General features: G+C 44.2%; 1 protein-coding gene across 1 annotated transcript in view; it reads right to left on the reverse strand.

The window, feature by feature from the left end:
- Positions 1 to 25957, reverse strand: part of LOC120800238 (son of sevenless homolog 1-like) — a 49668-nt gene that overhangs the window by 16563 nt on the left and 7148 nt on the right. The window contains exons 3-20 of the mRNA XM_040146175.1: positions 25370 to 25501; positions 24756 to 24920; positions 24117 to 24326; positions 23831 to 23974; positions 23633 to 23743; positions 22910 to 23008; positions 21123 to 21250; positions 14779 to 15440; positions 12807 to 12888; positions 7328 to 7444; positions 6893 to 6996; positions 5891 to 6113; positions 4735 to 4854; positions 4206 to 4368; positions 3509 to 3626; positions 3251 to 3423; positions 3010 to 3126; positions 2086 to 2359 (exon numbers count right to left, since the gene is read on the reverse strand). Coding sequence (XP_040002109.1) covers positions 2086 to 2359; positions 3010 to 3126; positions 3251 to 3423; positions 3509 to 3626; positions 4206 to 4368; positions 4735 to 4854; positions 5891 to 6113; positions 6893 to 6996; positions 7328 to 7444; positions 12807 to 12888; positions 14779 to 15440; positions 21123 to 21250; positions 22910 to 23008; positions 23633 to 23743; positions 23831 to 23974; positions 24117 to 24326; positions 24756 to 24920; positions 25370 to 25501 — 3142 coding nt within the window. The remainder of the gene's footprint in view (positions 1 to 2085; positions 2360 to 3009; positions 3127 to 3250; positions 3424 to 3508; positions 3627 to 4205; positions 4369 to 4734; positions 4855 to 5890; positions 6114 to 6892; positions 6997 to 7327; positions 7445 to 12806; positions 12889 to 14778; positions 15441 to 21122; positions 21251 to 22909; positions 23009 to 23632; positions 23744 to 23830; positions 23975 to 24116; positions 24327 to 24755; positions 24921 to 25369; positions 25502 to 25957) is intronic.

A 25957-nucleotide genomic window follows, 5' to 3' on the forward strand; every position in this document is an offset into this window, starting at 1 on the left:
TCAGATCTCTCACTCAGCGACTCATCTTCACTGCGATAACACCTATGAAACAAGATTTCACGCAAACGTATACTCTTCTGGGTGAAGAGTCACGTGAAGAAGATGCAGATGATGACAAAGATGACGACCATCATCTCTCTGATGTGTTCTTCGATCCTGAGGACTATGGAGATGATGATGATGAGAGCTATGTCTAACTAAACTCTGAGTGTAAATGTATTTGTTCTCATGAAAAATGATCTTACAGCTGAAAATCCACTGAAGTGGCTGTTAAAGTGATATGAGAAATGAGCAAATATGTGATAAACAGGAGGGAAATGTTAGAAGAATGTACATAAATTATGCCAATTATCCCATGCTTTGCTATTTCTCTCTTATTATCTGCACCCTTGAGAGTTCTGCACAAGGAGGTACTGCAGCTGCAAGACAGTTACCCCGATAAAGATAAGATATATTCCCTCTTCCCTTGTTTTTGTTCCTTGACCCGTCCCTGAGACGGGTAGGAGGCATCCTGCTCCTCAGATGAGATTGTGTAGCTATGCCAACATACGAACCACCCTATGGAAATAAAAGAGCAAGGTAGACGGCTGAGAAACTCAGAGCGGGTTGGAGATTGTAACTGAGCACTCTCTGTCCGTTCTCCTTGCAAGTATTTAACCTCACCACTCTGTGTCCTGCCTCATTTCTGTGCTTATATCTGTTTTAGGTTGTTTGAACCTGACAAGGAGCAGGAGGAGAAACACTGTTAGAGGAGGAAGAGGAGGAGGTGGAGAAACACTGGGAAGAGGAGGAAGAGGAGGAGGTGGAGAAACACAGGGAAGAGGAGGAGCAGGAAGAGAAACACAGAGGAGGAAGAGGTGGAGGTGGAGAAACACTGGGAAGAGGAGGAGGAGGAAAAACACTGAAGGGGAGGAGCAGGAGGAGATGGAGAAACACTGGGAAGAGGAGGAGCAGGAGGAGGTGGAGAAACACTGGGAAGAGGAGGAGCAGGAGGAGAACCACTGTGAGAGGAGGAGCAGGAGCAGGAGGAGAAACACTGGGAAGAGGAGGAGCAGGAGGAGAAACACTGGGAAGAGGAGGAGCAGGAGGAGAAACACTGGGAAGAGGAGGAGCAGGAGGAGGTGGAGAGACACTGGTAAGAGGAGGAGGAGAACAAACATTGTGAGAAGATGAAGAGGAAAAACAGGAGGAGGAGGAGGAGGAGAAGAAACACTGGGAAGAGGAGGAGCAGGAGGAGAAACAATGTGAAGAGGAGGAACAGGAGGAGGAGCAGAAGACCCTGACTGATGCTTCAGGCAATTCTCACTCAAATTTCACTTGAAGGTAAAATCTGAAGTAACTGAAGGCAGCTGATCACTGATTATTTTTCAAGTATATCTTTAATACTGTATAACTCAAGTTTTCTGATCAGCTGTTTGAGCCAGATGTTGAGCAGCTGCCTGATCCAGATGTTTGAGCCAGATGTTGAGCAGCTGTCTGATCCAGATGTTTGAGCCAGATGTTGAGCAGCTGAACGACGTGCAGAGATGGAAGTTAGTGCAGATTAGTCTGAGCTGTTAGTGTCTGAGGAGAAAAAGTTTAATGAAGATACCTGTCAATCACAAACACAGCGAGACACACACAGAGAGACAGACACACACACAGCAAGACACACACAGAGAGTCAAACAGAAACACGCAGTGAGAGAGACAATAAGAGAGAGACACACTTAGAAACAATGAGACACACACGTGGTCTTATATTAGTTGTGAGGACACTCATTGACATAATGCGTTCCCCAGCCCGTTTCCTTAACCTGGACCCTAAAACCAGGTCTGAACCCTTAAACAGCCCTTTGAAGGTGTGTGAACCATACAAAATGTCCTCACAATGGTGGTTTCAAACCAAAACTTGTGGACACAACCATAGAAACACACACACACACACACACACACACACACACACACACACACACACAGAAACACACACACACAGAAACACACACACACACACAGACACACACACACACACACACACACACACACACACACAAACACACAGAGGGATTGGTGTCAGCTCTGTGACTGGTTGGTGGGTAAGTCTTACTGGAGTGGAAAGGGCTGCTGGGACCCTGTGGCGAGTCAAACACACTACCAACGTCAGTGGAGCTGGAGGCGGCAGAGGCGGGCGGTGGAGTCAGGGGGGTGCGGGGGGAGTTGGGGGCGGAGACAGCCCCCCCCTCGGCCTCATTGTCAGGGATGCGGCTATAGCTGATCTTCCTGGGCTCATTCTGCAGTGGCGTCGGGTGTCGCATGGTGCCAGGCCTCGCTGAGGTGGGACGGATCCCCGGAGACTTCAGAGGACAGGTGTACTTCTTCACCTGGACACAGGTGAAACAGAGATATCGTCTTGTTTATGCCACACATTTTTTACTGATATATTTCTGGATGTTTGACTATTTTGTCAGGTATTTTAATAATATTTTTGGAGATACTTCTTAAGTCCAGTGTTTAGAGACAATATGACTTCAACATTCACACATACTGATTTAATTAGACGACTGTGATCAACAAAAACATCTCTGAAAACTGGGTGGGGGATTGGGGTTTGTTATGTTAGTAGCTGCTAATGTATCCTGCAGCAATGATGAGGAGCATTCCACAAAGGTCTAGTAAGCTTGTGTCTTCACGACCCAAGATTTTTTTTTACTTTTCAGACTGGCAGCCTTCGACCTAACCCCTCAGGGGACATCACCTGAGGACGTTTTTCAGACTTCACAAAGCTCCCTGTGGAGACACTAAAGGCCTTATACTCTTAAAACATATACAGTCGTACTCCCAACCACCTGGAGACACACACTGAGGTGGGAAATCAGTGAGTTAACCTTTACAGTAGATTTTTAGTCTGTAAACACAACATTTGACACATAAACATGTTGTCAAAAATCTACCTGTGATAGTCTTAGTAATGGCTTGTGGAGTTCCTCAAGGTTCTACTACTGAAACATGGCGTTACCATGGTGATACTTACAAATCGAGGTAATGATCGGGCGTTTCGAGGTTCGATCTCCAGAGATTTGTTGAACAGATGATCAGCAAAGTCCTTCTCTGACATGTCATCCATTGGGTTCAGGTTCTCAAAGAACTTCTGCTCCAAAACACACATCAGACTTCATCACAAATCTGAGAATTAACTCTCAGCTCATTAAAACATTATCTCTGAGATCATGAACCTAACAGGTCACACTGAATAACCCCATCATCAAACTGACCTTGATGTCGTTCTCCACTTTCAGACAGTACGGCTGGTTCTGGTACTGCTGGATCTCTCCAGTGATTTCAGCCACTTTCCGTCTCTTACTGAAGTTGATCAGATCTTTGCCATGTCTGCGCAGGAAGTCGGGGTTTCCCTCCTCCGTCTTAAGAATGTTGGTCAGGTAGATTCCTGTCAGACACATAGGTTGATTATTTAGCCTTTGACCTTCTTGTTTAACCCTTTCATAAACAGATGTCAGTGTGTTGGATCATACCAAAGAAGGGGACACAGGGGGGGTTGATAGACCGTAGTTTGGCTAAATATTTCTTGTAGTGATCTTCACTCAGCTCATGAGCTTCCTCCAGGATTTTTCTCTGTCGACTCGGAATTTGCTGCAAACAAAAAAACATCAAACCTCCTTATTTAGACACGTGGGGAATTCAGGAGTTTGTAACAAACACAAAATTTTTTCTAAGTCCGTTTTTTCGCAATTTGCTTCTCTTATGAATCAATTACAATTTTATGCTTGAGTGATTATTGTTCAATCTGTTACGATTGGATAAATGGTAATGATAAGCGGTGGTAGATGGAGGAGGTGGGACAGAGTTTACCTGAGTGAACAGGTATGAAATGTGTGTAGAATGAGAAGCAACAATCGGTACGTTCTTTGACCTCACGTTTCACTCAGACATGTTTAAGTACTTCAGCTCATGTGCATCTAACCTGCGACAACATTACATGTACTGTAATTGTAGTAACTTTATAGTCACAGTGACCAAAAGAGAGTCGCTTTGATCAGAGAGCTGTTGGACATCAACAAATCATCTCCAGCAGCTGCAAAAGAGTCTAAACAAGTTACCCTGTCTCTAACAGTCTACAGGATGTTTCCCCTCCTGAACGGGAACACCCAACTTCTGTCCAGAAACAAAAGAAGCTGAGTTCACATGTCAGAGTATTTGTGTTGTAGTTACCTCGAAAGTGTGGTCTAGTCTGTAGACAGGTGAAGAGTTCATGGCGCTGACGACCTCCAGAACTCCGTTAAAGTTGTTGAGTTCCTGAAAAACCTGGAGGATCTCAATGATCCGAGAAACAACAGCCACTCGCTCCTCCAGGTTCTCTGTTTCTACAATACACCTACAGAGAGAAAACACACACAGCTCAGGTAACCGATCAGACATGACACCAAACCTCCACCTCCACCTCTGTTTACCGCCTGAGGGAGGTGAAGCTGATGGTTGGAGCAGCAAGAAGGTGAAACATCTGGAAGTGACACAGGAGGTCTGGAAACCACTGGATGATGTTGGAAGTGTAGTTAGAATGTGATGCGGTTGGAGGGATGTTTAAGGTTTAAGTTGGACCTGTGGTTGTAACACGGTTGGAGCTTGTGATGGAGTCAAGTGGTTGGAGGTCTGACATCTTGAATAACAGTGAGGTTTGGTGGTGTAGATGGAGGTAAAGGGTACTACTGGAAGTGAGGTGTGTTGAGGGTGGAGTTCTTACTTTTCAAACCACAGGGTGAGGTTGGTGGTGTGTCGGATCATCCTTAGCAGGTTGGGGGAGTGAATCTCTTTGTCCTCTTTGGTCCAGACGCTGCCAACCAGCTCTGACGGCTGCACTGCCCTGCAGGAGGTCAGACAGGTATGTGCCAGGTGTTTGATGGGTGATTGACAGCTCAGACAGGTGTGCGCGTGTGACAGCTCAGACGGGTGTGCGACACGTGTGTGCGTGTGACAGCTCAGACGGGTGTGCGACACGTGTGTGCGTGTGACATCTCAGACGGGTGTGCGACACGTGTGCGCGTGACATCTCAGACGGGTGTGCGACACGTGTGTGCGTGTGACATCTCAGACGGGTGTGCGACACGTGTGTGCGTGTGACATCTCAGACGGGTGTGCGACACGTGTGCGCGAGACAGCTCAGACGGGTGTGCGACACGTGTGTGCGAGACAGCTCAGACGGGTGTGCGACACGTGTGCGCGAGACAGCTCAGACGGGTGTGCGAAAGGTGTGCGTAGACAGCTCAGACGGGTGTGCGACACGTGTGCGCGACAGCTCAGACGGGTGTGCGACACGTGTGCGCGACAGCTCAGACGGGTGTGCGACACGTGTGCGCGACAGCTCAGACGGGTGTGCGACACGTGTGCGCGAGACAGCTCAGACGGGTGTGCGAAAGGTGTGCGCGAGACAGCTCAGACGGGTGTGCGACACGTGTGTGCGTGTGACATCTCAGACAGGTGTGCGACAGGTGTGCGTGAGACAGCTCAGACGGGTGTGCGACACGTGCGTGAGACAGCTCAGACGGGTGTGCGACACGTGCGCGAGACAGCTCAGACGGGTGTGCGACACGTGTGTGCGTGTGACATCTCAGACAGGTGTGCGACAGGTGTGCGTGAGACAGCTCAGACGGGTGTGCGAAAGGTGTGCGTAGACAGCTCAGACGGGTGTGCGACACGTGTGTGTTAGACAGCTCAGACGGGTGTGCGACACGTGTGTGTGAGACAACTCAGACAGGTGTGCGACACGTGCGTGTGAGACAGCTCAGACAGGTGTGCGACACGTGCGTGTGAGACAGCTCAGACAGGTGTGCGACACGTGCGTGTGAGACAGCTCAGACAGGTGTGTGACAGATCGGACAGGTGTGTGACAGGTGCGTTACCTGTAGAAATCAGATTCGAGCAGTGTCAGCTGGCGGGCGATTTCGATCGGGTGCAGTGTCATGAGGTCAAACTGCTCAGTGTTTCCTGGTTTACAGATGTGCCACTCGATTGGAGGAGGGGAGTTCTGAAAGGTAATGCTGTGACTGGGCCCGCTAACCTGCACCTGTTTCTTCCTCTGGATGATCTTGGTGATCGACTCCACCCACTTCCTCATCGCCTTACCTGAAACACATGACATCATCTACCTGTAACAACCTTCAAGTGTTTACTGAAGGATTTGGACCTGACAGTTTCTGGAAGCTGGTTTCCAGGAGTTTGTGCTCCGTTCAGTCCGGATACAGTAACAGATCACTGGGTTTGAAGATTTATCAGGCACCAGGTTTATAAGGTCACTGATATTCGTGATTTTTACCAACATGTACACACAGACAGCACCTGCGACACCAGCATCATTGTTCACCTGTTTGCGTACTTTGTATGAGGAGGATTAAAAACATAGTAACTGGTTTGTCAGGCGGACGAGCTGTGTGAATTTCTCTTCAAAACTTCCCGCTATTGTTGTTGATCAAACCTGCCGCTGTCCATACTTTCTGATACTACACCCTCTGGTCATCTGCTGCACTATGAAGTGTTAATTTCTGAGGAACACAGGACACGCGTGGTGGCCATGACTTGAATGTGAAAACGTAGTTAAAAGTGTATCAGCGGCTTAACACTGTCGGACAGGATTTTACAACTCTGGAAAGTTACCATACAGACAACAATTTTATCTTTCAAAAATCACCAGATAAACAGCAGAAATATAGCTATGTGATTGGCCCACGCATCATGATGTTAAAGTGGAATGTACACAAGTGTCACAGTTGACTACAGCTGAACCTGTTGCAACGCTTTACTGGATGGCCGACAGTTTGTTTTGATGAAGCAAAATTAACCTGTTAACACGCTCCAGGTGAGATGACAGGTGTGTTTTCTAAGTTGTGAGGTGTTCAAGTACATACCTCTGACTGAGGCGATGAAGTCCTCCAGTCGTTTCAGCAGGTGAGCGTCTCTCTCAAAGTCATAGAAGTGATGCTCCACCCAGTGGCGACACACATTCAGCACTCTACAGGAGGAGTAGCAGGAGGAGGAGTTTGTTACAGAGAGAGGAGCAGAATCAGTCTCATCAGCATGTTTCTCTTGTTTCCTCTTAAAGACAATGACACTGAACAAACTGGAAAAAATTTCTGTGTGGAATTCAAATTAGATCGGACTTCTGCTCAGGAACCTTAAGAGCACAATGAGGGAACATAAGAACCTAGAGCAGAAGTGTGTTCTAAAGACTATGGAGCAGTGTGTAATGGTCTGTGTGAGGTCCGGACTGTGTTGCTGTTGGTCTGAATATTTTTTCATAGGGCTGCAGTATGTGAATCCCTCTACCAGGTGCAGTTCTCTACCTGAGCTGGACTGGTTGAACAAACTCTTTGCGGAAGCGTTTGAGTTCAGCACTGAGAGGCTGCTCTCCTCCCTCCATCTGATCCGCCTCGCTCGGCCTTGGCTCCGGGATCTCGAACCTGAACACATTACAGACCTCAGATCAGTCTTTATTCTACACAAAGTTCATGTCAACAACAACAGTGGAAGAAACTGTCTCCAACCCTCTTGACTCGATATTTAATGTTTATATTTTACTTCACTGACATCTGCATCTTGAACTCCGTCACACAACCGCTGTCTTTTATGTCGCCATCCATTTATACATTCCATCCTGTTTTATTGTTTGTACTTATTATTCATCCAGAGACCAAGAGAAAAAAAACATCATCATGCTCTGGATTTTACATTATTTACAGGCATTTAGCCTCATGTCCTGCTACAGGGAGCGACACAAATTACTTTTCTTTATATTAGTGATCTTTCAATTTTCTAGTTCCTTGGTTTTTATTTTCAAATATATGATATTGTCTGACACAGTGTCTCAAGCAAGAACTAACAGATTTGTTCTTAAATACCGTGTATGAGTAATTTTCTCTGAAGTACGAATGAGATTTACAAGTCATATAAAGATTAATATTCTCTTCCCCAGATCATCATCACAGCTGCCAACTTACTGAGGTTTTTTAAATTCTGTGACAATTATTATCAGATTTCAGTAGTTGATGTTAAATCCGGTGTTCTCTTCCCTACATCTAACAGTGTAACATCACCTGCTGTACAGACTGTAATATCATCCTGTCTGATATTTCTGTCACGTCACATGAACTCTCATATTAGTCATGGACCACTTTGATCTAGGAAGACATGTTTTAGCGTCTAACTTCACATTAAATAATTTCCTCTGTATTTCTGACACAGTCCAGCTCTGCTGTGATGATATGTTATTGGCATCACGATTATTAATATATTGTGATTATTTCAGCTCTTCTAATACGACTCCCACACAGAGCAAAACAGGCAGCCATATACAGATACTTTCTGGGCATTGATTCAGTTATTGATCAGATCTCATGAACACACACATCCTCGGGAACAGGTGACTTTCATCAGTCTGGAACAAGCAAGTTACAACAAGTTTGTGCAGTTAAGAATTTGGTGAATCTGACTCTGAGCAGGCAGATAGAAGTTAAGAGATTTATTAGAAGAATATGGAAACGTTTTTGCATTGAGGCCCAGTGACATTCTGCCTGTGGATTGTGTAAACAGCAGAGATAACAATGACAATAACTACAGGATTTTATCGTTCAGTTTCTGATAAACTCTGATTTTATAGATTTATTCATAGGTGGAGTTAGCAATTCTGGAGAAAGATCATTGATATTTAAACTCAACAGCAAAACAAATACATCACGCCCTTCAGTGCTACACCCCCCAAATTCATGGACGCGCATCGCCAAGGTAACAACACAATGGTGAAATCTCATACGCCGTGGAATTGGATATTCTTTCTCAGCTGAAGCAAAACAAACCTTATAATATAAAATGTCAAACACACAACATACATACAAACACAGTATCGAAAACACTAGTAAAAACTAGCAAAACTTAATTGTTTAGATTGTTTTTACAAAACTACAGCGATAGAAAAGAGGACCGTAGGTTTGTAGCTAAGATGACAAGGAAGGTAACCTTACCCTGGATAGCATTACGAATTATGCATCAATACAAATAATCCCACTGTGCTAGCAAAGTTCTGTTTTTAGATCAAACATTGAGACAGCAAGTAATTTAACTAAAGTTAGCTTGGTTGTGGGTTAGCTAACTGTTACTACAGTTGCTACAGTGAAGCTAAACATGCAGAGAGGACAAGACGGTTTCCCAGAACCAGCACAGCAGCTGCAGACAGCGATACTCACAACTCTCCTGCTACTAGTTGGGATTAGATCACAAACATTAGCAAATGGGACAAAACAATACTGACCTATTAGCTCTATAAAAAATTGCAAAAGTAATGTTTTTACACACCTGTCAAGCAGACACAGAGCAACCTCCGCATCCCTCTTAATGCCTTTCAGCTGTCAGAGGTCTCTCCACCATAGTTGTACTGGTCATCGGGACTACCGGGAAAAGAATCAGTGGGCCGCCACATCACTGGGCCGGTAGACCATCAAAACATCCTTAGTTTTTCCTTATAGCAAGCTTTTAAAGTTTTTACCGGCTCTGTCAGTCTCTTTACTGGCCCTCTCTGTGTGCCTGTCATTCCTGATGTTGGCAGGTCCCAGCAGATAAGTCCAGGGCTGAATTTCTTTCCGTCCAACCATGCAGTAACCATTGGAAAGCTTCACCAATGTTAATGTGACTCTTCGCCTTTGCCTGATCATGGTGCTTCTTTTCAGTTTTTGTGCTTCTGACCTCGTCTATGGCTGTTTCTCAGCCATCTCTCTTTCTCGACAATGCAATTATGTCGTGGAGTATACACTGGTGCCAGGAAACGTTCCGGCGCTGGCGTATACCCATTCAAAACTCCACACGGTCTGGTGGCAACTGAAGGTTAGACTGCTCTTTCTCCTACCCTTAGTAATCCTTAACACTCTGGAGTCGCAATCCCGCCGGCAGGATGAACAAACATAAAAAAAACATCCTCCAAAACCTTCAAAAGTCTACTTTAAAATGTATATAGTTACAAAGTTAATTTATTTTGCAAAGCTACGTGAGGGGAATAAAAAGAGCAACATGCATATCTCAGTCTCTGAGTCAGAAATAAGCTGCTAGTGGCCCGTCCATTTGAAAATAGAGCTATCCATGATAACGGCCCGGTAATTCAGCAGTCATTATTGGGTCGTTATGAGGCAAGAACCCCCATAAATGAGCACGTTGGGGTTGTTTATAGTGACTGAGGAAGATGGCACACACACAGTTCTCTGACGCGGCAGCCTTGGAACAGATTCCAGATTTGAGCAACAATGACTTAAACTTCTCCTTGGATGAAAGCATTGAGGTCAGCAAGGAAGACCGATGCCATTTTGAGCTTCGACTAGATCCCACTGAGAATGTTTGTGATGAGCAAGTGAATTATTTTACAGTCATTACCTTTGCACAGGCACAGGATATCATATCACTCTCTATAGCTAAGACTTCTTGCATAGAGCAGCTAAAGCAGCTACAGCTGGTAAAACTCCGCAGCAGCTCAGCAGATTGTAAAACTGTATCATGTTATACTGCAGTAGGCAAAGTCAACTCATTGCCCATAAGCTAAGGTTAGATAGTGTAATTAAAAATGCATTCTTTCTAATTTACCCTCTCAGTCTTTGCTCCCTTCTGTTATTTGTAATGCACCAATGTTCAGAGAAGCCCTCTCACTGATTAATTATTTTATGTGTCATCATCATATTAGGCTCCTGTAGCATAAGAATGTGTGCTATACAAAATAAAATCTCATGAATCTCATTAGTGTAGGCTATTGTAAAGCATATGTCAGGTGTAAATGTTCAAAATACTTGTGAATACATTTTATGACTGCTATAATGTGTCAATGTGTTTAATGTGTAAATACAGACCCCTTTACCCCCTTACAGTACTAAATGTATAAATAAATATAAAATGTATGTATTTGCTGTAACCAAAATAAATTATTAGCAGCTGAGATATTGCACTTCAAAAAATTGACCATATCATGATTGACCATATGTTGAAAGGGCAACTGTTCACATTTTTTTCATTTATTATTTTACAGAAATGTGGAGAGCATTGCAGCTGCAAGGAAAAAAGCACATTGTCGCACAGAGTCCTTTCCATGCCCCTCACCAGTGATGGAATACAACAAGCTCATGCGAGTTGTGAGACCAGCTGATCCGGTATTACACAACATAGCACAAAACCTTAAAGTGGTAGAGGAAACTCCTCACTTCTTGGACATTGCTGCAACCAATGCCTACATTCTCCACAAAGAACTCATGCAACAGGACAACATGACCCCCAAGGCTTTCATGGAGGAGCTCACGGCAAAGCTGTGTGGTGTGACACAGAACATCCAGAAGACCCCTGCAAAGACAGTGGTGTTCATGTGCCAGTTCCTGGGGCTGAACTTGCCAGTGACTGCAGGATGAAGCCTACCACTGGACGCAAGACCTGTGCATACTGCAGGTTGCATGGAGGAAGACAAAAAAAACAAAACAAAAAAAAAACCCTTGGAAGTGCAAGTGTGATGTCTACCTTTGCTGACCTTTGCCTTGAACCAGACAGAAAGTGTTTTGAAGCTGGGCATCATGATCAGGACTGACAATTATGGGATAAAGATAAGAAAATTGTATTCATCCAAAAGGAAATTCCTGTGCCACATGTTGCTCAAATTATGTATTATTCCAGTAATTTAATGTGATTGCACTTTCCATTCATCAAATGTTTATGCGTTTTATGTTTGGGTTTCAACACAGCCTTTTCAATAAACTGTAAAAAGGCCTTTATTGTCTTAGTTTGGAAAGTCAGTTCACACTGACTTTCCAAACTGGGCGTGGGAGGCAGAAAGGGCCACAATGACATTCCAGACTGATGGGCCACTACCGTTGACAGTTGGGAAGGGCACTATTAACAGCGTGTCGACATCTACTTCGTCAATATTCATTCTGTAAGCCACTGGCTTTAAAAAAATAGTATCATTCCAATTTCTTATATTTTAGTAGTCAAATCACATGACATTTCTGAATGATTTAATCACCTATGTGTAGCCAACACCTATGTTTACAAAGTTCAGAGCTCAAAAGTCTGAGTTTGTGCTGAATATAAGCATATGTAGCCCTTTGGGATAATTGTTTTTTTAGATAGGCGAAATATATAAAAATGTCAAGGCATGTCCAACTAACTCAAAAGTGGCTGACAGGACTCAGACTCCAGAGGGTTAAATCGGCACTAACCATTAGCATGTGCCAGATTTACCGTCTCTCGCTCCCACCACCCCCTTTCCTCCATCTCCCCTCTTCTTCTTTCCCTTGTCCTGTGCAAGAGCACGAGCATCTCTTGTTGCTGACTGGCTGTAATAGTGTTGTGTGGCTCAGTCCGAAACGCTTTGTTTGTTTCCCATTTAAAGAGCCAGAGCTGTGTAGGAACACCAGATTTTTTTCAGCACACACACAGAATTGACAGCTGGCAGACTATTGTGTGACCAACACACATATTCACTGAGTCTGACAAAAAGTGCATTCGATTAGAATTGCTTACTCCACCTTTAAATGTTGTCAATAAACCAAACTAAAGTCTGCTATGTGTCCAGCATGACAAATAACCACAGTGATCATGTGAATGTTCAGTTAAAGGACCGTACCAACAGAGCTGCATCCTTTTCATGTGATGATTAATCTAAAATCTGAAGTTGATTGGTCAACAGGGACTTGTGCGAACTGGATCAGTAGTTATTAGACTAAAACCATTTGGTTTATTCACCAAAACACAAACACTTTGCAGATCTTGTGTTAAGTGCCTGTGGGGTCTGACAGGTGAGCTCACCTCTCCATGAGCAGGTCCAGCAGCTCCTGAGGTTTACAGAAAGATCTGTAGGTGGTCAGAAATGTTCGGACAAAGTTTGGATCTGAAGGAGGAAACAGAGACAGGAAGCAGACCGGTGATCAATAAATACGCTGATCATCAAACCGTGACAGGCTCAATACAGACCGGTTCATGTTCCCCACCGACTCATTATAAAGAGACATCTGTAGAACTGCTGTCAGGATGCCTCCGACTGCAAACGAGCTAAGTTATTAGTGTGTTATGAATTTTTAAACCTTGAAGGTTTTATGTTTAAACTTTCAAATCGTAGAAAAGACATTTTTACATGTTATGTCTGTGGGCTGAGCAGGAGAGACTCTAATGAGCATGTGCAACGGGCCAAACACAGAAGCTAGAAAAATCTGGGTTTATTCTTTGCCAGCAGTTTTGATTCAAGTGAGTGAACAACATCTTTGACTCTGACGTCCAGCTGTGCAACACCTCCATAACACAGACACACTGCTGTGTTACTGTGATCTGATTGGCTGATGAAGCTGACATCACCTCACTGTGAAAACACTGAGAGGAAACAAAGAGGAGACGCCTCGCTAACAATCAGACAGGAAACACAAACACAGAGAGAGACACACACACAGACAGACACACGCGCGCACACACACACACACACACACACACACACACACAGAAACACAGAAACACACAGACAGACAGACAGACAGACACAGACACACACAGACTCAAACACAGAGAGAAACACAGAAACAAAAACACACACACACACACACACACACACACACAGACACAGAAACAAAAACACACACACACACACACACACACACACACACACACACACACACACACACACACACACACACACACACACACTCAGAGACGCTAACACAAAGACAGACTCATGGGAATTAAATGGAAAACATGTCCTCACAACACAGGTAGTCAAGAACACTGTTTGTGTGTGCGTGTTAGTGTTCGGGTCTTGACAGGAAACACCTTTTTCCCTGAAAACACACACATTTATTCTTCTTTACATGTGAAGACCCTCACTGACACAATCCAACAACCGCCCTGCACCCTAAAACGCTCAAACAGGTCTTGGACCAAGTGTGGACTAGGCAATATGTCCTCTCCCTTTCCCAAACTGTCCTCACTTGTACGGTGTATGACTCTGGTCCCCACAGAGACATCAGAGTAAAAACACAGACAGCAGCTGTTTCCAGGTCAGCTCCATCAGTCAGCAGCTTTGTTTCAGCTCTACCAAACACATGAAGTTTTTCAGCTTTGTCTGCCACTTTTTACCCATCATGCAGCAGTGCAGCAGCAGCTAAACTATATACCTGATGACATCACACTTACCCGTTAACATGACTGTTTGGCCTGCGAAACTACACGTCCATAAGGCCACTCAGTCTGAGCCTTAGCAGGGCACTGATTGGTAATGTGATCTGACAGAGGCACAGGTTCAGAATATTACCCAGCCTCCCCAGCAGAGTGACCTTTGAGACGAGGAGATTTGTTTTGTCCAAAAATAGCGTCATTCTTTCAAAATAAGAAATAAGAGTTTATAACAGAGACATGAACCTGTAATATAGCAGATTTACAGATCTGAACGGCAACTCTGAGACTGAAAACAGTCTCAGATTCGACATCTGTCGCCTCAGTGAGGTCATCAATGAAATCAAAATAAATAAAATTCATTTTAATCTGAAGCTGTTCTTTACCTGTGGGCTGGAAGATCATCACCAGACAAGTGGAAGCAGCATTGGATTACAGGGAAATGACAGTCAGGTGTTGTGGTGAGAACTAACTGTCTGTTTTAAGTTACACCTGAGTAACATCACATATCATGGGTGTGACATCACGTCTCACCTGTGTATTGTCTTTGCATCTCATCTGGTTCTGTTAATAAACACCCGAGCGACATCCCATCTCATCTGTGTGTGACATCATGTCTCACCTGCGTACATGTGGAAGGTGAGCCTCTCGATCAGTTTTAGGACCGTCCCTGCTTTGATGATGGGGATCCCAGACTTGGACTGGACGTTATCCTCAAACACGACGTTCTCCTCGGAGTCCGGCTCAGCGAACCGGTACACTTCAGCTCCTGGCAGCCTCATCTGCTCCTCCTTCTCCTCCTGCAGCATGGCTGAGTCCAGCATGCGCTCCAGTGTGCTGCGGTACTGCAGCGAGATCAGCGCCGCCATCCAGCCGTTCTTCTCCTCGGCAGACTTGGCGGCAAACACCACGCTGTTCCCGTCCTTCAGGATGATCTCGAAGGCATGCCGGTACTCGCCCTCCTTGTCGTCCTTGTCGTTGATCTGGACTTTCCGCATGAAAAACTTCTCTTTGAGCCGGTACTCTGCCGTGGAGCCAGCGCCAGGCAGTCGTGGTGGGCCATGGTTGGACTTGCAGCAGATCATCAGGCCGTCGAACAGGAAGATGTGGCGCTCGTGTTTGGCACCCACACGTGTCAGTGTGCCCTCCATGATGAACTCGTTGCAGCACTGGCCAATGTCCTTCCCCTCCCAGCCGTCAATGTTCTTCTGGATCTCATTCATCTTCTTGATGGCCAGGTGCTTCCCCTTCATCTGATGGCTGTAGAAACGACACGCCGACTCGCTGCACAGCACAGAGGAAGACATGGTTAATCAGGACAGTTTAGGTTGTGCTGTGAGAGGATCTGAGCTGTGGTCTGATTTCAGTGAAGACGGAGGTGTTAGTGCTAAAACCCGAACCTGGTCTCATCAGGATCTCGTTCACTTTACATTAAAAGAACAGTTCACCATAAGTTCTCCACCACAGCTCCTTCATCACTGATGTCAGTAACACGCCTGCTGGTCAAACCCGCACAGCCAGAACACCTGAACACACCACAGGTACTGGAGTGTATGTAAATGTATTTCACTTCTTTTGGGTCTCTAATTTTGTATCTGTTATTTATTCCAACAAAAGAATTTTATTGTTCGTACTCCGTACCTGTACAAATGGCCTGAAAGTAACTTGATCTTGAGTTTAAAAGTTCAGCTCTGACATGAACATCTCCTCGATCTCACACTGTCAACAAACTGCAGGATGTAAAAACTCTCCACTGTTAAGAGTATGAGGTTCATGCTTTCACTAAAACGTCTGTAAGTGTTCTTGACTTGACAGCTGTTAAAATCCAGGTGACAGAAAAACTGATAAATTGACCAGAGTCTCCTCCAGTTCCCACAGTGAGTGGTTTACAATAAACCAGCAGATCCGCTGATATTTACAAAACAGCAGTTACTTCCAACACAGGGCAGGGGCTTGTTCCAGCCTCAGGTTTTCCAGACACCAAATCTACATGTTTTTCAGTTAAAGTCACTAAATATGCTGTAAATATTTATATTTACACCTAACTGTCTCCTATAAAAACATCAAAGATTAAGCAGTAAATATACAGAGATAAAATTATTGATCACACACAAGCAGGTCTTTGTCAATGAAACTACATGTGATTTTAAGTAGAGTCAGTGCATTGATTATTCAGACATTTCCATAGTGTTTCTAATGTTTTTGTTAGTCTGATAATCACATGCTGATACCCCTTTGATTATAATGGGTTATTCTCTGGACCGATATGTCCACAGAAAAAAACTCTACCCCACTCTGCTGATGAAGACCATGTGGCAAGGTTGAAAGCACTGGAAGAAGCTTGTAGGTGGCACTTGAGTTGGAAGTCTTTTGATGACCATCCACCCCACACCCCCCACCCCCCTCTCTGAAAGCCCCTACAGTCAGAAAAAACATGAAGAAGTCTGAAGAACAGACTTTAATATTTACTGCAGAAGCGACTAAGCGTTTGATTCTTTCACCTGCAGCAGGTAAACACATACAGACTTTTATGATTTCGGGTTGAACTGTTCCTTTATCTCATCATTGGGTTGTTTTCTACATGTTCATCATGTGACAGCTGGGTGAGTTCTGATTGGACAATGTGTTCAGGGTCGGTACAAACCAGCGAGGCCACTGTGATGGCCACACGCTCCAACAGGAACTGAGGTCACAGCAGGAAGACCTCCAACCTCAGCTTGGACAAACAGCCAGACTGTTAAACACACAGTTACATCATCATCGTCGTCGCCGTGACATCATCTTGTACTCTTACTTACAGACCAGGTTCTCGGTTTCATCATCATCGTTTCAAAACCTCGTAGTCTCACGGACGGTTTTGAAAATAAAATCTCTCAGTGTTATAAACTCAGTAAAATTAAAAATTAAGAGGTGCTCTCAGATCCCCATGCAGTGAGTACTGGGAACAATAAGGGGCAGATTTACAGTTTTATTACCTCCGCCAAGGAGGTTATGCTTTCACCCGTGTCTTTTTGTTTGTTTGTCAGTAGAATTAAGCACAAAGTACTTGGTGGAGGGCTGGGCCAGGGAAGAAGCCATTACATTTTTGAGGCAGATCCGGATCGTTTAAATTTAATTAAGATTTTTTTTCTCTTAAGTCTGGTGTATGTTGTTTGACACCAGCCTTGGCGTAGGTCTGCGCTCTACCGACTGCCATTCTAGTTCCAGTCAGTATCAAACCAACAGTCGTGTGTTGATATGAAAATGTAAACAGGTTTTTCCTCCTGTTCATACTGGACATTAACCAGTCCTTCCAGGATTTGGCAGGCTTTTTTTTTGATTGTTGCAGTCTAAAATGCCTGCTTTGACGGCAGCTTTTCTAAAAAATTGTGATGCGATTGTGATTTTCACCGTCTTTAGATTAATTTTTGTTGGTATATTCACAGCCAGTAACAAGGAAGTAAGTTCGTGTACATGTGTATGGCTCAACATTTTGTGCGATTGGTGAAACTTGGCAGAAAGTATAATGGTTGGTCAAATTTGCAGAGAAGTTTCGGCGATTGGTTGAATTTGCGTTAATTGTTGTGATTGCAACATCGCAACATCCTGGAGGGACTGATTAACAGGTCTCTGCACAACATGTTTCTGATGGAAGTGATGGAGACAAAGTCCTGAGGCCAAGAAAGGAAGTTATATTAAAAGTCTTTATTTAGTCAGACATGTTGGTAAAACTCAGAGGGATTTGTCCTCACAGAGACATCGAGAAGAAACAGAGTGATGTCATATTGAATGTAATACTAAGGTTTAATATGTTGTTGTCATTGTGAGAGCTGTGTTCTTTGTACCCATTTGTAACTTTATTATGCTATATTCTTTATTTTCGGTGGAATCACTCTGTTTTCACAGTTTCCTCTCGGTTAAGACCCCGTGAGGCTGAAACCTGTGTTGTATGTCTGAATAAAAACTTTTTATATCACTTCTGGATTCTCTGATTAAACCAGACAATCAGCTTTCAGCTGACTCTCATCAGTCATCAACATTTTTGCTTCATATCAACAGTCCTGTTTCCTGGTGGACATCTACATCATACTGTAAACAACAAACTGATGCAGAGAGGAGGAGATGATGAGATGTCAAGAGAAGAGGGGGAGGAGAGGGAAGAGGGGGAGGAGGAGGAGGAGGAGGAGGAGGAGGACAGGCCAGACCTCCTTTGAAGTCCGAAACTTCTCAGTCCATTAAAGCTGACCTGGACTCAGCTGAGTGATGAGTTCAAGGACGAGTCTTTGTTTGTATTTCTCAAATACCTCAGAATCACTGACAGGAATCTCACTGAGTTACAGTAACACTGAAAGTCAACATTTGGCATTAACAACCCGTGTATGCAATAAACAGAAGGATATTTAGTTATTTAGTTGTGTATATATCTGTTTCACTCCACTGTGGGACATATATTCATCAGTCCCATACAATCACATCATTTCATAATACCTGTAACAGGGATAACAGAGCTGCACATTGCAACCCCTCTGTGGTCTCAACCCAAAACTGTGTTTTTATCCTCTGCTCCACCTTTAACAACACCTGCTGTTACATATGTAATGTCACCATCCCTCGTTTTAGAAATACATGGAGCAAGGTTATTAATGAATGCAGCTCGTTTTTAACATAACTTGACCCTGAGTGATATGTAATGTATGAATGAGTTTGTTATGTCAGGAGCTGGAGGAGAAATTAGAGTTTGTTACTGCAGAAACTCTTAGTTATTACAAATTTAGGGCATCTAGTTTAAAGCCGTTGCTCTGTCACTGAGAGAGGGGGAGCATTTGTTTTACATCAAACATAAATCTGTATCTTTTAACAGTCTCAGTCTGAGCTCCATGTGCTGTAGCTCAAATAAATCTTAGCAGTGACAGGAGACGTTGACATGTTAACACAGTTTAACTCCTAAAAGCAGAATTAACCATGAGTCAGTCTGAGAAGTTTAGTCCAGCTATGACTGATGTCCTGCTCTGAGAATCGCATAGACTCTGTGTTCATCAGCTCTGATATTTGCTAACATGGGCAGGCTAACATGTTTAAAATCACATCCAGTGGACAAACAGGAAGAAAAAAAATGATGTGAATTGGGAAAATGTTTCTGTTCAGCAGCTGAGTCTAAAATCTCTGTTGTCTGAGTGTCCCTGAACGCAGCAGTAGGCAGTTTATTGCAAGTGTCTGCTGAGAGACACCAGCTAAAAAACACAAGTCGAACCAAAGCTGACTGAGCACTGACTGAGATGGATCATCTGTCTGCAGCGGGATTTTGGTAGAAACTAAACTAATCAATTTCATCGCTGGCAGGTGGGGTACAACAAAATGAGCAGGATGTTTGAAAACTAAAACTGAGCAGTCTGCACCTTTATTTTCAGCCAGTTGAGACCAGTCGCTCTGTATCAGCTACAGCTTACTAATCAGTTTACAACATAAACCCCTGAGGTATGCCACCGCACTAAGTGTTCAACAACGACCACATCAACAACCCCCATCTGCCTCCACCTGCCTCCATCACCTCCACCATTATCTACTTCCACCTACCTTTATATGCCTTCATCTACCACCATCTGCATTTATCTGCCTCCATCTAAACCCATCTACTTTTATCTGCCTCCACCTACCTCCATCTACCTTTATGTGCCTACATCTAACTCCTTCTGCCTCCGTTTATCTCCATCTGCCTCCGTTTATCTCTATCTGACTGTCTGCCTACATCTGCCTGCACATAACCCCATCTACCTTTATCCGCCTCCACCTACCTTTATCTGCCTACATCTACCTTGATTTACCTCTATCTGACTCCATCTACCTCCACTACCTAACCCCAGTAAATCTCCTGTCTGCAGTTCAAACACAAAGAAAGAAGAAAGTGAAGTCACCTACGTCCTCATATCCACCTGCCAATCATCCACCCATCTGTCCTTCTCCTGTCCTCCTCCTCCTCCTCTTCTTCTTCTCCTTCTTGCTCCTCAGAGTTCCGAAGTTGAAACTTTACTAACAAACAGCAGCAGTACGTCCTCTCTGAGTTCTTTTGTTTCTAACAAACAGAGAACAATAAGCAGCCGAGCAGCACCGCCCAGATACTGACGCTACTTCCTTCTAACACACACACACACACACACACACACACACACACACACACACACACACACACACACACACACACACACACACACAACCAACTAACTCTCCCCCACCACCCTCCTCACTCCAACCTATGACCTAACGAACACCATTCCAACACCCCCCCTCCCCTCCTGGTCTATTTTAGTACAGGGAGGATGGGAGGAGTCCAACACTGGACTTGTGTGTGTCTGTACTTTGTGTGTGTGCGTGTGTGCGTGTATTTGCGTTAATAGAGTCGATCTGCAGCTCTCTTTGTTCCAACTGAATCTGAAGCGGTCCAGTGTATTTACTGTTGACAGTTTCTTTATAATTTATTTTCTGGTTAAACATTAGATTTTTACTCTAACATTTTTAGAAAAAAAAAAAAAAAACATTCTGTAAAACCTCATTCTTTTTTCTCCACAGTCAGATGAAAAGCTGGATATCATTTCACCTCCTCAAGAACCCCAAGAACCTCGTGAAGGACTTCTGGAACCTCAAATATTGAAGTGCATTTCTTTTATCCTATTCTTTTATGGGCCAAATTATTATTATTATTATTATTATTATTATTATTATTATTATTATTATTATTATTATTATTATTATTATTATTATTATTATTATTATTATTATTATTATTATTATTATTATCATTATTTCTCGCAGAACCTCCTTGATGAGCAGCTGGATTTAATATTAAAAACACATTTTACAGAGAAAAATGTGGATGTGTAAACAAGAGGGTGGAGCTCTGAACTACCTGGGCAGCCCTCTCTGTATAGAAGTGTGTGAAAGTGCTGACAGGTGGGTGTAGGTGTAAGAGTGAATGTGTATGCTATAACATACCTGAGCCTCCTCTTGGCGAGGCTCCTGGAGCAGATCCTCTCCATGCTGCTCTGCAGGTTGAGCAGGGCAGTGATGGCCTGTTTCAGACACTCTTTATCTTCCTCATCCTCACTCTTCTCCTCCAGTTGCTATGGAAATATGTGACTGTGATTAGAACCTGAGCAGGAATGCTCTCTTTCACAGACTGTAGTTTAATATTTAAACATAAAGAAAGCATGACCTGCAGTGACAGGTGAAACACCAAATATTATACAGGTTTCAGGGCAGACTGTAAACCAGAACCCAGTGCTCTAGTCTGACATCAAAAGCAAAGGGAGGAAGAAGAAGGAAGACAGACACAGTAAACAATTACGACAAGACGTGAAATGGAGGCAGCAAGCGCAAGTGCAGCAACAGGTTTGCCGTGACTTGTTGTTTGCAAATTGCGACAGCTGGCATCTGTCCACAAAGGTTAATGTTATTTCCTTTAGGCTTATGTAGTGACAGCCCATAACTACCGTCGTTACCGCCAGTCTGTCAAAATATAACGTTGACTTTTTTAATGAATAGTTTCACACTATTAGTCTGTCACTATGTTTAGTCAATTTAAACTACTGCTTGCACACTAAAATGTGGAGGTGTGTGTGTGTGTGTGTGTGTGTGTGTGTGTGTGTGTGTGTGTGTGTGTGTGTGTGTGTGTGCGTAAGCACATTGTGTCTGGAGAAGTCTGTTTTCTATTTTTAGCTGTGGAATCAAGAAATTGGTATCAAGAATTGTGGAATCTCAATGGTACTGGCGCCGACTACCAAATGTCAGGTACCCTGACAACCCTACTGTGGACTAGGACATCATTTATATTCTGACTGAACAGAACTGAACTACATAAATATCTGATATTAAAATAAATAAATAAATAAATAAATAAATAATACAAGACAAACCCGGCCCAGGACCAGACCTTTTTAGCTCCTGGAGAGACAGAAGACTGCAGAGTTTGTCCACAGAGGACAAAGACAAAACCAGGACAGAGCCAGAACAGAGCTGGGGAAAACTGGAACTCGCTTAGCTGCTGTAGAGACAGAGGCTGGTAGAGCCCACAAAGAATAATATCAGAACCAGACTAGACCAGAATCAGCTCCTTTTAGAGTGACAGAGCTGGTCTGCAGAGGCTTAAAGACCAGGACCAGGCCTGATCCAGATTTTAGTCCAGATCCAGCAGCAGCATGTGAACAGAAACAGTAGAATATAGGCGAATCTGGTCTGAGCTCATCTGTCCTGTCCCTTCATAGTCCAGGATCAGAATTAGATCAGGATAAACCCCCTGCCCCCACTCTGACTCCACTCAGCCCTGAAATAATCTGCAGAACATGACTGGAGGTATTTCAGAGATTTAACCTCAGCCAGTACAAAGGAGCTTACAGCTGCATGGTGGAAAGTCCCAAACCAGGACTAGACCCACAGGATACTGGTCCGCTTGGGAACCAGCAGCAGACACTAGACTGATACTGGGAATCATTGTGGGGTTGACCGGTTTGTTTTCTTTTAGTATTTGTCTGCTTTTATTCTCTGTAGGTAAAGACCTGTCAATCAATCTGAGAGTGACAGCAGCATCCAATCAGATGGGGTGAATTCTGGTTGGGTCAGGAATACACCTGGACCTCCGGATCACTGATCGGTTTTTGTTTTTGAGGTCATTCAGTTGATCTAATTTTTTAATCTTCAAACTTCAACCAATGAGGCAGTGAGGTGCTATTTGTCCCGGTCTACAGTACAGGTGTAGTACAGGGGCACAGATGTAGTGGTCTTACCTTAAGGATCTCAAACAGGTGCAGACAGTGGTAAACAGGAGTGAGCAGCAGTCTGGGCAAAACGTACTGAACAGCCTCTTTAAAACCTTCACAGATGGACTGAAGACACACAGAGACAGACAGCAACTTCATCATCATCATCATCATCATCACCACCACCACCATCATCATCATCATCATCACCACCTCTGCCAAGTGTGTACAGTGCCTCCTGAATGTTACTGAGCAGAAACTCTCCTGGTACTGTAACCATCAGACAGGTTTATGTTCTGACCTCCAGTCTGAATTATCTACACTTTGTCTTTGACTAACAGGGTTTTTTTTAATGTCTCAAAATGCTACAATACCCATGAGCCTCGGCTGCTGTTGCTGTGGAGAAGACAGAATCTGTCTTTAAACTGCTGAATGTTGATCAGGATTCTACACAGTGAAATAATTTGCCTACAGCAGACTTTAAAGGTCTGTGATTGGCTGTTTGTCGGTGAAGTGCATCCTGGGAGTCGTAGTTGCCTCTCCTCCCTCTGTTTTCATGTCCACGGGTTTCTTTTACATTTTTGACTTTTTAATCAAAGAAGCAGATTTTCTAATACAGTTGTCCATCTGTTTGTCTGTTGACTGAAGCAGGGCAGTTTCATGTTGATCCAAACTGTAGAAGCGTAATTTAACTGCAATATCTCCTCACGCTGCACAACTCTGTTGTCAGTGTCAGGGGCCGGGGCTTACCTGCAGGTGGAAGGCCGCTCCAGGTTTGGACACCTGACTGAGAAAGTGTTCATGGAAACCAGAGCGCAGGATGTCCTGGGCATATGTCTCATAGGGGTCGAAGGCCAACTCCTGTCAATCAAATCACACATCAGAGAGAACCAGAGATAATAAGTCACACATACAGGTAAATGTGTATCCAGGTACAGGTGCACAGACCTCAGCCAGGTCCTCGAAGCAGCTTCCCACCAGAGGATGAGGACTTCCCTCATCTGTCATCTCCACTGTGTCCTCGATCAGACCCAAGAGCTTCACTGTCACCTCATGGATATCTACGATCCGACTGAAGATACTGTCCACATCCTGACATAGAGAGATAAGTCAGACTGATCAGACTGCAGAGGATCAGAGTAATAACAATTATGATATAAGTGGTCAGTTGATCATACAGGTGATCGGGCAGGTGATCAACTGATCAGACAGGTAAGTGTAGCCTAATACATACGTGCTGGGAGAAGAGCATGAGGCTGGAGTTGAAGGGCTCTCTGAACACCTTGATGAGCAGGTTGAGCTGTCTTAGGTACTGTCGACCGTCGGACATGAAGCTCCTCACCAGCTCATAGTAACTCTGCTCTTCATTAGCTGACGGCTCCTCGTCCATCAGAGGGAAACCGCTGATGTCCTCCTCATCCTGGTGGAACATGTCCATCAACACCTGCACACAGAGAGAGACAGGTGAAACAGAGAGAAAGAGAGACACAGAGACACGCAGAGATCTACAGAAATATCAACAACATCAGACATAAAGTAAGCCCCAAATAAATGATCAGAGAGCAACATAGTTAACTAAAATAACTACACTCTGGATACTGTCCCTGTGCTCCGTCCACTGTCAGTGCGGGGTTTTAGTCTAAGATTAAAGACATTTCTTTGACAGGCAAATAATAGCATATTATATAGCTCCTAATCTGCACTAGCCCTTAATGTGTGTGTATTGTAGTGCGAGTGTGCACCTTTTCAGCACACGTGACCACAGTGATGCCCTCTGTATGATAGTGTATATGCTGGTGTGTATCAGTGTGTCTAAGTGTGCATAGGTTAGTGTGTATTACTGTGTCATCAGTGCGCATCAGTGAGCATGTACCTTGTCAGCACACATGGCCACAGTGATGTCCTGCTGGGAGATCTCGTAGTGTCGGATGTTCCTGACATAGTTTCCCGCGAGCTTCAGGATGTCAGCAGAGATGTACTCCAACACCGCCACCATATAGACAGACACCTGGTGGTCTATCTTATACCCCAGCACCTCCTGACAACACAAGGCATCATGGGGAACACAGTGAGTGTGTGTGTGTGTGGGTGTGTGTTTCATGGTGCAGTGATGCAGTAATGGTGCAGTGATGATACAGTGATGATGTGGTGATGATGATGATGCGGCAATGATGTTGCAGTGATGATGCAGTGATGATGTCATGGTGATACAGTGACGATGGTGCAGTGATGATGTGGTGGTAATGTGGGGATGATGCAATGATTATGATACAGTGACACAGTGGTGTTGATAGAGTGATGCTGGTTCAGTGATGATGGTTACACAGTGATGGCGGTGCAGTGATGCGGTGATGATGCGGTGATGATGCAGTCATGATGATGTGTCTATGATGTTGCAGTGATGATGTAGTGATGATGATGTTGCAGTGATGATGTGGTGATGATGCTGTACTGATGTTGATACAGTGATGAAGACAATGGTGGTACCTTGAGCAGTGGGTGGATCTTGTCGACGGGCAGTGCTAGTGGGTTCCTCCTCTTCCTCTTCTCAATGGCGGCCTGAGCATCGGCAATCGCCCACTTGTCAATCGGGTGAGGAAAACTCTTCTGAACTCGCTCCTGAGGGGACGAGGGGAAGGATGAGTTAGGACAGGAAGCAGACTCAACTAGTCTAGACATCTGGACTCATCTGATCTGGTCTAAACATGTGGACTAATCTGGTCTAAACATGTGGACTAATCTGGTCTAAACATGTGGACTAATCTGGTCTAAACATCTGGACCACTCTAAACATCTTGGCTCATCTGGTCTAAACATGTGGTCTGATCAGGTCTCTTCACATCTGTCAGAAACTGATTCAAACAGAAACTAGCAGAAATTTTTCAGTTTTAAAGTCACAGGTGTTGTTGATCACACTGTAGGACACACTGGTCCTTTGCTCTAATTGGACAGCTGGACTGAGGTGTTGGACACAGAAGAATAAGACGAGTCACTGTCTGTCAATCACAGACAAAACAAGACCAACACGTTCTTACAGATCAAACTACAGAACGTCTGAAATCCTCGAAAATATAT

Source organism: Xiphias gladius, chromosome 15 (genome assembly GCF_016859285.1).
Source record: "Xiphias gladius isolate SHS-SW01 ecotype Sanya breed wild chromosome 15, ASM1685928v1, whole genome shotgun sequence".
Taxonomy (NCBI): Eukaryota; Metazoa; Chordata; class Actinopteri; order Istiophoriformes; family Xiphiidae; genus Xiphias; species Xiphias gladius.